Here is an 11,904-nt window from a genome sequence, read left to right as displayed (position 1 = left end):
ACATAAAGTCATATTAAAACATCGAYTGAGATAAAGAATAAAATGAAATATTAAAATCACGATGTATCTCGCTGCATTGCGCGAGTACGCTTCTAGTATATATATATAGAGGAGTGGGTTCAAATAAAAATCATTCAATTTGTAAAAATCGTGAAAACCTCATTCAATCAATCATAATTTTTTATTTTGTTCATTTTTTTGTAATTATGAGAGATTGATTAACCATTTTTATTGTGGAGGGTGTCAATCATGGATATTATCATCTTCATTATTTTAACATGACACAATCTCCTAAGCAATATTCCAAATTATCACTTGACATTGATGTCGTATCTTTTTATTACGGTTTTGATCGAAATTTGAAACTCATATTTATGGAACTTCCGATAACAATAGGTGATATCAATTCAAAATAATGACTTATGGGCATTTGCGCCTGCCTTCATGAGTTGTCAGGTCAGCATAACATGGACATGTATCGTAGTTACCATAAGTGCCAGGTGGAACACAGTGACAACGTTCGCAACAAGTTCCACATGCCCTTAAACACATCTTTGTCCTCGACGCTTTGCTGCACCTCAAGAGGCATTTTTCATCACAATCTGCACCATTTTATAACCCCAAAATAAAATCAGTTTAGCGTATAAACATTCAACAATAGTTCATTGTTACCTTGAAGAAATAATGTACGGGAAAAATTCCCAATTCCTAGCAAAATTCCCAATATATATATACATATATATATATATATACATATATATATATATATATATACATATATATATATATATATACATATATATATATAGAGAGAGAGAGAGAGAGAGCTTGGTTCAAATACTAACCAAGATTTTTGTGTTAACTTTCTTAACCAGGCTCAACCAATCATATTCCATTTTTTTCTCTAGGTTCACATATAACTCATATATTAATGACAAGGGTAATTAAGTAATTTGTCATTTATGTAACCCCCAAATCATTAATTGGGAGTTACAAATCTAAAATTCTCAATAATTAATGATTATGTAATATTGATATTTTTTTATACGTGTTCATGTTTTGTAATTTCGAGTTATTCTATCCATAATGATATTGATTTTGTAATTGTTAAAGAATTTCCGATTGTAAAGATTTCGATATCGTCTGAATAATATGAATAAACCTATTGGAAAACAGATCAACAACAATGAAAATGAAAAGGTTAAAATCGTCTACGACTACAATCGTAATTCGAATTCATATGTAATTATTAAATAATTGTTCACAAGTGTTCATATTGTGTTCATATGTACACTAGCTGCATGTCTCAACATTTGGCTTGTTTCTGAATGTGTTCATAATGAAGGAACTATTGTTCACAAACTATTCATATTGTGTTCATACCTGTTTTTTTATTTATTTATTTTCGTGTAGCAACTATTTTTATTATATTCATATTGTGTTCATAAATGCTATACAGTCCAAGTTCATATATATGTCAATTTTTGTTCGTATTTGACACAATGGTTCATATATATATATATATATATATATATGTGTGTGTGTGTGTGTGTGTTCATATGGTTCTTACATTAACAAAAATAAATTAATAAAAATAAATTAGTAAAAATAATGAGATTTTTTGATTTTGTAACTCATAATTAATGATATGGGAGTTACATAAAAAAGAAAATTACCTAAATACCCTTTGTTCACATATGTTCTTTGAAATTATAAATTTAAAATTTAATTTTTTATCATGATTAATCACAACCCTTTATTGTAAGAATCAATGGCTAAGATTGGTTAACAAAGTTAACACAAAAATCTTGGTTAACATTTGAACCAACCCCTAGATATATAGGGGCCTAATCAAATGAGAACTGATTAGTTTGTGGTAACTGTGAGGTCCAATCTCAACYACAAATCAACSGATAAATTAGGAAATTAATAATTATGRTAGTTTGAGTTAAAATTATAATTAGAGGGCATATTAGGTATTTTTTTAAAAATTCTTCTCTATTCTCTCCTCTCTCATCTCTCCGACCTCCAATCTCCGGCTTCCGGTGAACATTAATCCGACATCACAGTATATCACAATGGATATCACATTGTGTATCTTTGTTTTTAAGGTTTGAGTTGGTATCATAGTTGGTATCACAATGGTATCACAGTATATCACAATGGTTATCACATTGTGTATCTTTGTGATTACTTGGTACCTGCCGGATTAATGTTCATCGGAGGCCAGAGATTGGAGGTCGGGGAGAGGAGAGAGGAGTTTTTTAAAAATACCTAATACGTCCTATAATTATAATTTTAACTCAAACTACCATAATTATTAATTTCATAATTTATCCGTTGATTTGTGGTTGAGATTGGATCTCACAGTTACCACAAACTATTCAGTTCTCCCTTGAATGCCCCCCTATATATATATATATATATATATATATATATATATATATATGAAAGAGTTCAAATAATAACACTTTCATTTTATGAAAACACAAAAACACTATTTTACTATAGGCAATCATATATGATACTAAATAATATAAGAACTTTTTTTCCATAAGTTATGTCCCTAGTAAAGTCAATTGTAAAGTTATGCAACACTCATCATTTGAGAAAATAAATGAAGTGATTCTATTTGTGTGTGTATATACATATATATATATATATACATATATATATATACATATATATATACATATATATATACATATATATATATATATATATGTATGTATGGGGAAAAGTTAAAAATAAAATGTTGATCCAGTAAAGTAGTGCCCCCTCTACCGTAAGGTTGAGCCCGCTTTCGCTTACTGTGCCTGGGACATCCTGATTTGATGAAAATCCTTCCTTCTTCAGCTTGAAAGACATCTCAGAAAAGAGCTATTTCAACTGAAGAAATTTCTTTAGTAGCGAAAACCCTTCCTACTCGACAATAAGGTCAAGAAGCGTTTTTTCAATCTTTCTTTAAAAATCTAGTAAGTGTCATGCAGAGGTGGGGATTTTGACCAATGAGGGACGTAGGAATTGCCCTTGAGGAAATGCTCCTTCTGTGAGGGGCAGCCTTCTTGTCTACTCACTTTTGGTACCAGTACACCTAGTAATTTAGTATACAGAAAAAATAGATGAATTTCTAAGCTTTAGGCAAGAGAGGCAGTAGGAAGAGAGCCATCACGTCAATCCCACGAGCCTCTTATCCACTCTCATTCAATCTATATAAATGGATCTTTCTCAATGGAGGTATAGAACAACATATAAAAGTTATCATTCTCCAGTCCAATCCGCTTTTGCATGAATCGCATTTTATCCAACTTCGTAGTATATCTGACAAAAGCGGGAGGTTGTTCGAGGTTCAAGAGGAAGTTATGTCTCTTTTTTTCAGATCAATATGAACTTGGATCATGGAATAGTCATCTTGATTTAGTAACCGTAAATATATTAAGAATAGCGAGAACCAACTTTTTATTAATTATACATGATAAATATACCTAAATATTAATGTATATTATTCATCATGAATATAATGTGATTTTATTACTCATGATATTCATCATAAATAATTTATGAATAGTTGGTTCTCACAGTATATATGTTGAGCCACGCAATTGGAAAATCATAAGCTTTTATTGAACGTGTATCTATTTTGCATCTATATATGGTACGATCACGATCTAACCTATATCCTGGAGGGAAGAGTTTGGAGCGCTACCCGTAACTATCTGCATGGCAACAAGTTGATATTAAAACGAATCAGTATTTAATCAACGATAAACATACTAAAAAGGAATTAACACAAAGTGTACACATTTCTTAATAGAAATCGTAGAAATCAACTCACTGTTTCATCGTGGGCTTGAATAAATTGAACAACTACGAGAACTACTAAAAGTGAACCAATCATAGACTTGGATATCATCGTCGCTTTGTATAACCTCAAATATTAGTTTGCTACTAAAAGTCTCGAAAGAGAGAATTTGACTCCTTAAAATGAGATGAATTTGGGTGTGAACTATCTTTGCGTGAGGATTTATTCACCTACCGTACAATTGGAATGAACGTAGCTCTACTTGTCGATCATAGGAGGAATCATTGACGAAATATTTTCATTAATGACACCAAATATGTAGCGAGATTGTGTTTTTAAAGTTTTAGATACGTATTATATATATATATATATATATATATATATTAACAAATAAGAAAATCTGTAATATTAGACATTTTCTTTCCTTTGAAGAATTAATAAAACCTGATCAGTTGACCATATGGAAATGGATGCATAAACACACGACAAAATGACCATCAGTTCATGATATGTGAGCGATTCTAAGGTGTTGATGCAAGTGTAGAAAAATCCATCACCGTTGATATTAACTTAGTAATTGATGTTACGGGTATTACTTTAGAAGGTCATAATTGTCTTTATATTTTTGGCAAATCGTAATTGTGTTTCTCCTGAATGATTTTAGAATTAACGTTATTAATTTTGCTTAATTTCCCCAAACTCAAAATCTCTAAAATAGATGAAGAAATGAGAAATCCTAGGTCAAAAATCGGGTTTTAAAAGGTTCAGGCCACTTTTCAGATGACTTAAGCATATCAAAAGTCGCCTGGCCCACAGCCTCCGGCGCGACTACTTGTGGCTTGCATAATCAATAATCACACTTTCACTTAAAATGCAAGTGTCTTTAGAGGTTATTAGCCCAACAATATTCAAGTCATCGGTAAATCCTAATCTTTATAAGGCGAAGGATCGTGTGAGGACAATTAAAGTGATAAGCGTAAGAAGGGATCTGAACCGTTGATCGCCTTTTATCTCAAACCCGTTCATTAACGCTTGATACGAGGATTGATCCAATGCATCTCATCGCGGTGCATCTAACCTAATGTGCATCCAAGTTGGAGATATCTTCTTATGCTTCTCACCTTAACTTTCCTTCTTACAAGAACCCAACCGATCTTTAACAAGGATATATATATATATATATATATATATATATATATATACACATATCACTCAAATGAAGGCAAATCAAAACGGTCGTGCAAAGTCGGCTGAAATTTACCACAGACCGTGCCAAAGTAATGAAGCGGCACGAACAGTGCAACACGGTATAATTGGTTTATGTATAATATCTTTCAAGCGAACATTATTTACTTCGACTTTAACCCAATCTTTTGTTTGATAAACCTTCATCTATGTAGAAAATGTTGTTTAATGTTCTTGTTAACGCTTATTTTAGATTGTTTACCATTAACTACTTCATTTTTATGAAATTCATAATAATAGAGATACATGTTCCACTGAGACAGAATTTGTAACTTGCTATACTTTTACATGCAAATATTTACCTCCATGGAAAGCATGATTTATTCAGATCGACATGAGAGTCCCACGTTAGTTGCATACTAAAAGAGTTTATTTACGTTCAATCATAGTATAATATAAATTAAAAGGGTTGGGTTCACGTGAGATAAGACTGAGACACGATTTTTACACTTGAAACTTTACAACAAAATGTTGTGAAGGTAAAAAAAACGAAAACAACAGTCTCACATGAGACGATTTTTGTGCAAAAGAATTCTAAAAAAAATTAAAAACAGGATCAGATTTGGGACCGGACCTAAGATCCGTCCAAAGATTTTTGGTCAAGACCAAGACCAGTCGGCCTGGTTTTGAATGACCAACTTGGGACCGACCTGGGACCGAGTTTGACCATCTATCGACAACAATTGGAGATGGTTGGCCTCATAAAACCCAAGGCCAGACCAAAATTGCCTCCAAATACAGAGTATTCCTTTGTAGAAATAAAAAGCCGAAAAGCCGGTTACTTTAATGAAATAAATAAACTATCCTATGAACAACAACGATGAGAAACAATAACTCCCAAATACTCTAAAAATACATTAAATCAAAAAAAAAAAACTTTACATAAACTTAAACAGGGGGATGAGTCCCATGGTAATCTACATGAGATGATGCATGAAAACAAACAAAAAAAGAAACAAGAAGAAAACCATAAACATGATGTTGCTTACTATCTCTGTTTTCAGGAGTTATTAAAACAGTTCTTTTTTACGCCATCGTTCCACTCACACCACGCCAGAAGGAAGGCGTAACACTAGTTGTCCGCCCATAACACTGTAAACCAAAAGAATCAAGTCATGTTCGATATCGTTGCAACCATGAAATGGGATGAAACAAGAAGAAGAAATGGAACCTTTGGACATAGTAATAGCAGAAGTCGGCTAGTATAAATGTTTGGACGATTTCAGAAAGGAGAACCATCGAAGGCCATAATCCGTAACCTAAAGCTGTCAACAACCGTCCCCTGGTATCCAACACCTGCACGAACGCCGAACAACTTTCATCAGAAATAACTTTTTTTCTTTTAAACAGTCGTGTTATGTCGCCGTGAGACTTGAACCCACATCCATCAGGTTGAGGAGAATGGCATGGACCCTTGAATACCAATGAAGGAATCAACATCATGTAATAGAGAATGAGATTTGTGAGGATTTGTGGAACCCTTTGGATCTCTCTCTCTCTCTCTCTCTCTCTCTCTCTCTAAAAGAGCCCTTATAGAGAAAGGGGAGGTTCCTACATATATTCATGTTTGATGGTCCGTATCTAGATGATGTGGGACTCCCCCCAACACTCCCCCTCAAAGGGCTAAACAGTGCCCCCAAGAACGAAGGCGAAAGAGTGTGTTGAGTCCCTAGATGGTGCTAGACCCCAGCTCAGGTACCATGTGAGGATAATGAACCTCTTTAAATCTCTTTCTAGAAAAGCCCTGATGAAGATAGGGAGGTTCCTACATATATATACAGGTTTGATGGTCTGTGTCTAACAGATGCGGGACTCCTAACAAGATTGGTGCCACCATGAAAATAGTTGAAGGACTACCGACTACCATACATGCCACACTGACTGCTCCTAACAAGATTATTTGAGACCATTTGGCTCGGTCTTCATTTTGTGTCATCCCTCTTGCTTTGGCACATTGTGAAGTTCAAAAACGATGGATCTCACACTCTATAATAACTATGTCAAGTAGTGTGGCTAGATTTGTGACACATCAGAGGGTTATTTAAATCAAATTTGACCGAAATTTTTTAATACAATTCAAACCTCATTATAACATTTACAACTTCTAGTTTATCTCTCCTGTGAACAAACAGAAGGAAAAGAATCCGGACTTTATATTGGTCATCTTATTCTATCATCTGATCCAATGGGTCTTGCAGATTATCTTTCAGTCGAAATTTATTCCTTTGAACTTGCTCAAGTGGCTCTATTTCTGCCTTGATCAGCTAAAGTTACTGCATTATGTATCATGGCATGTAAAATTCAGATATTGACTGTGCATATACCTGGAGAATCCAATGCGCACAACTCAGAAACCTTGCAACCCCTAAAGCAAAAACGTAATGTGCTGTGAACGGTTCAACAATCTAAACAAAAATAAACTCAAGTTAGAGGAGAACAAATATACAAGTTTCCAACCAATCATAAGATATTTGTTACATATTGACCTTGGTATTTTGCATAACACGAAGTTGTGGCAGTACCGAAACAGCTTCCAGATAAACACAAAAGGCCCAAAGAATCCTGTTTACAATGTAATGCTGTGTGGTGGGATGAATCAACAGAGACAATAAAGCACAAGGAATCACCTACATTCAGATCATGAAATATGAGGGTTTGGAATAAGCAGAAACAACTGCAGATGTTATCCATTCGAGCAAACAATACAAACTCAATGCAGTACTTTTAGAATCTTGATAGTTACGAGATCATTATTATTCACGTGTCTCACACATTGCAGAATCTTATATAAACCTACAATTGAACTATCTCATGATTCACAATAAAGTACACTTCTCCAGAGGGATTCTTCATGAAACAGTAAACTATCTGTTTAAAGATACTAATACATAGATAAAAATAATATCATTAGTACCAAGAACAACACAACAATGCATTTGTTTCAGGACGAAATAAGAAAGAATGACCTGATCATGAACAAAAAATGCTATTAGGATGATATTAATGCATGTTAGTAGGAAATAAAACGATCGGGCTTATGGAAAAATTCTTTGTAAAAGAGTAAATCAAGATGGATATGAACTTTAAATTATACGTTATGGAGAGATGGCCATCAACTAAGCATTTGAAGATTGCACGAAGTGAACATAGCCATATCATTCTGTTATGTCATTATAGTCAAGTTATTAAGGCTTTTCCCAAGATAGATTGTTTCAGGACTGAAAACTTAATGTTCATGATTCAGAAGCCATTAAATACGACTCAAGATATGATAACTACAATTTCTCAACTAGTCACTACATGGCATGAATACACATTGAGTGATGACATAATTAGCATGTCTGACATATACATAGTATAATTAACAAATCCAGTGCGTCTATTAAGACAAAGTTAGGGTCAGGTTATGGATTCATGCCTACACAAAAGCTCACAAGTCGCAAGAATCCATGAAAGGAGAAGTAAGAGTATATTTGGGGAACCAAGAAAGTAAAGAAGAAGTGTTAAGATACCCAAGAACTCACCACATAATAATTCGCAACATTGTCTTTCTCGTGCATGTAACTAGCATTTAAGTTAAAACGCATCATATAGACAACCCAAACAGTAGCTGCCAACGTAGCCAAGTCTAGTAAAGTATGCACATCATATTCCATTACAAAACTGCAATAGAGTCTGGATCCTAAGAAAATAGCCGTCAGTTCCTGTGATTTCAGTGAAAGACCTGCATTGAGACACCAATTAAGAATATTAACCCAAGAATCTGCCTACACGAGAATCTATAAGAATGCCAGCGATGCAGGTTGATCTAGATAAGTTTCCGACTTAAGAATTTTCGATGAGTTTCAAGGTTAAACTGTAACTAATGTGAACTTCATAAGAATACAGCAAGCAATATATCATGGTGACAAATTAGTAAATAAAATCCACACCAATTTGGAGCTTGAAAGGAGCTAGTCTAGATCAGAAAGTTTACTTCCGATGTTGCAAAAGAAAGGGATGCAGTTTGACCTGGATCAAATTTCACTCGAAATTGATTTGGATTTTTCAAAAGGTTTTGACAGAGTCCCTCAAATAACACATATTAATCCATGTAATTTGTACACATCGGATCTCAATCTCCCTATCAAGTTCTTCTACATAAGTCCAGAATTAATACAGTCTTCTAGTTCTTCCACAAATAAATGAGTTTCAACCTTTCCCAAATACATCCTGATCATTTCAAATACTACAACTGTTGTAAAAGAAAACGATTCCCTCGTTGAACATCACAACAAATCATACAAATTTAACATCGTTGGTGATGAAATGATCATCTAAATACCATTTAATTCTGTTTCTGGAGACTACTAGGCTAGAAATTCAAAGGTCTAAACCATCTCGTTTTAAGGAACGGTGGGCAGTAGAATAAACCCATTTCAACTTCACAAGATCAAAATGCAGCTCTTCCTGGAACAAAAGAGTAGAAATCGCCTCCAGAAAGCAAAATTACGACAAACAAAGATTGTTGATTTCAGTGAAAATTTAACAAAATCTTCAATAAAAATCAAAAAATAACACCCGAGACGGGAAAAAAAACGGTTATTTGCACAAACTGATTGCAATCAACAAAAGAATGGAAACAATAATTCACGTAAAGAGGAATTCAACAAATTATAACCTCAGAGGAAGAAATTTTTTAAGGCAATGTATAATTTACCGGCGCAAGTTTTCTCGGTGGCTAGCTTATAAATAAGAACAGATATTCCGAGAGCGTGAACGGCCTCGGCGGCAATGAAGAGGTTATCATGATCGTAAACCACCATACGAATAAAAATAAGGGCGGCGATGGCGCAGACAAAGGCTAGAAACACCTTCACCTTCGGCGGTTGCCTCCGTACCCATGTCCTTACCACCTGGATCGGCCGCTTCGTCGTACCCTTCATCGTCTCTCTCTCTCTCTGGAATCTAGCTTTCTCTCTCTAGAAAATGGCGTAAAGCCGCATAACATAGAGGGAGGGTTTTTTGGTTGGTAACTTTTGGGGGAATAAGATATTTCTTTTTGACTTCTTTTGAAAACCGTCCGGTAATTTATTTACGGTAAAATATTTTTTGATATTTAAATTCAATTAATTGACCAATAAACACGAGATTAAATCATTGTTTATATTTAAAAAAAAGAATTTGAGATTTAGGGGCCGTTTATCCAATTGTTTACCCGATAAACGCTTACCGATAGAAGTAATACTATGATTTATTTTTATGCGTAAGATTTTAGTGCATCAAAACATATCGAATGCAACAATTTACTGGGTAAGCGCTTACCTGGGTAAGAGTCGTCATCCTCACTTATCGGGTAAGACTTTCCATCATTCTCATTGCTCTTATTTGGTAAGATTCTAGATATTTCTCATGTTCATCTGATTAGGAAATTTATCCGGTTAACACTTATCAAATAAGTGTTTAATAAACAGCCATTTAAATTTTACTTTTTAAAGTAAAACTATAAGACCATCTAATAAATTAAAAAATATTATTACTTAATAAAAATAAAAAAATATTATTACTTAATAAAAATAAAAAAATATTATAAAGATCAGATTAATTGTGTTATTCTAATATTACTAAATGGACTATTATCTCTATCTAGATTTTCTTCTTAATAACTTTAATTACAATATTTTAATGACTTTAAATTCACGTGTTGTTGTTTTGATGACTTTATTGTTTGAAATAATTAAGTATTTATATATTTTTTTTGGAATAAATAAGTTTTTGAACATTTCAAAACATGTTACACAAATTATTGGACTTTCTAAAACCTGTTAGATACATTCTTATTACTTATTTGACTTTCCAAAGAGTTATTTAACAAGATGTATCTAATATATTTTAGAAAGTTCAAAAATTTAATCATTTCAAATGTTAAAGTCTCATCGGATACTTTTCCCTTGTTTAATATAATTTTTAATTTTAAAATTATGCTTTATACCTTTATACACACTTAATTAATTTGTTTTACGTCTCTTAGTTTTTCATTTTTCATTTTACACCTTTATCACATTAAATATACATAATTGTATATTAACTCAAATATATTTAAAAAAATATGTTCTAATTTTAATAAGTTACATTATTACAATCGTCTCGTCAATACCTTCGAAATGAGTCAAATATTGATTTTTTTTTATTTAATTATATTATTATATCATATATACTGCGAAAAAATATTCTTAATACTTACATTCTATATCCTTGTAATTAATTGTTTAATTTATGAGACACCTCTTACTTTTTCATTTTTCGTTTTACAATTTTATCACATTAAAATATATATTCGTATATTAAATAAAATACGTTAAAAATACGTTTAATTTTAACAAGTTACACCATTATAATCGTCTCGTTAATATCTTTAAAATCAGCGCAATATTGAATATTTTTTGATTTAATTATATTATTATAATCGTCTCGTCAACACCTTCAAAATGAGTAAAATATTGAATATTTTTTTATTTTATTATATTATTATGTATCATATATACTATGAAAAAAATATTTTTAATACCTACATTATATACCTTTATAGTTAATTATTTAACTTTTTAATACATCCCTTACTTTTTCATTTTGTTTTATAATCTTATCACATTAACATACATAATCATATATTAACTAAAATACGTTAAAAATTATGTTTTTATCTTAACAAGTTATACAATTATAGTTGTTTTGTCAATACCTTCAAAATAAGCTTAATATTGAATATTTATTTAGTTATAGAAACATGATTATATGAATATAATAAGGTATAAAAAAATAAAAAAGTAAGGAAAATAAACAAACTTAATAAATATTTATAAAGGTATAATGTGAAT

At 32.1% G+C, this 11,904-nt stretch overlaps 2 protein-coding genes across 3 annotated transcripts; both read right to left on the bottom strand.

Moving 5' to 3' along the window:
• Window positions 1–420: 420 nt before the first annotated feature.
• Window positions 421–3,913, bottom strand: LOC112506785 (peamaclein-like). Its single transcript, XM_025111059.1, has 3 exons — window positions 3,836–3,913; window positions 3,674–3,716; window positions 421–602 (listed from the first exon to the last, which is right to left on the bottom strand). The coding sequence occupies exons 1-3, from the start codon at window positions 3,911–3,913 to the stop codon at window positions 421–423; spliced, it is 303 nt and encodes a 100-aa protein (XP_024966827.1).
• Window positions 3,914–5,870: 1,957 nt separating this feature from the next.
• On the bottom strand, window positions 5,871–9,983 carry LOC112514778 (putative ER lumen protein-retaining receptor C28H8.4). 2 transcript variants are annotated; one of them, XM_025121380.1, is made up of 6 exons: window positions 9,747–9,983; window positions 8,560–8,771; window positions 7,534–7,674; window positions 7,372–7,452; window positions 6,219–6,343; window positions 5,871–6,139 (listed from the first exon to the last, which is right to left on the bottom strand). In XM_025121380.1, exons 1-6 carry the CDS (start codon window positions 9,970–9,972, stop codon window positions 6,091–6,093), a joined length of 834 nt encoding a protein of 277 aa, XP_024977148.1. In that variant the 5' UTR covers window positions 9,973–9,983; the 3' UTR covers window positions 5,871–6,090. The 2 variants fall into 2 exon arrangements, with proteins under 2 accessions (XP_024977148.1, XP_024977154.1); XM_025121386.1 differs by having other exon boundaries at window positions 8,572–8,771.
• Window positions 9,984–11,904: the final 1,921 nt, after the last annotated feature.

The sequence above is a fragment of the Cynara cardunculus genome, assembly GCF_001531365.2.
Source record: "Cynara cardunculus var. scolymus isolate 2C chromosome LG 1, CcrdV1, whole genome shotgun sequence".
NCBI classification, from domain to species: domain Eukaryota; kingdom Viridiplantae; phylum Streptophyta; class Magnoliopsida; order Asterales; family Asteraceae; genus Cynara; species Cynara cardunculus.
Note: the sequence above shows the minus strand (reverse complement) of the source record. Positions and strands in the feature narration are given on the sequence as shown.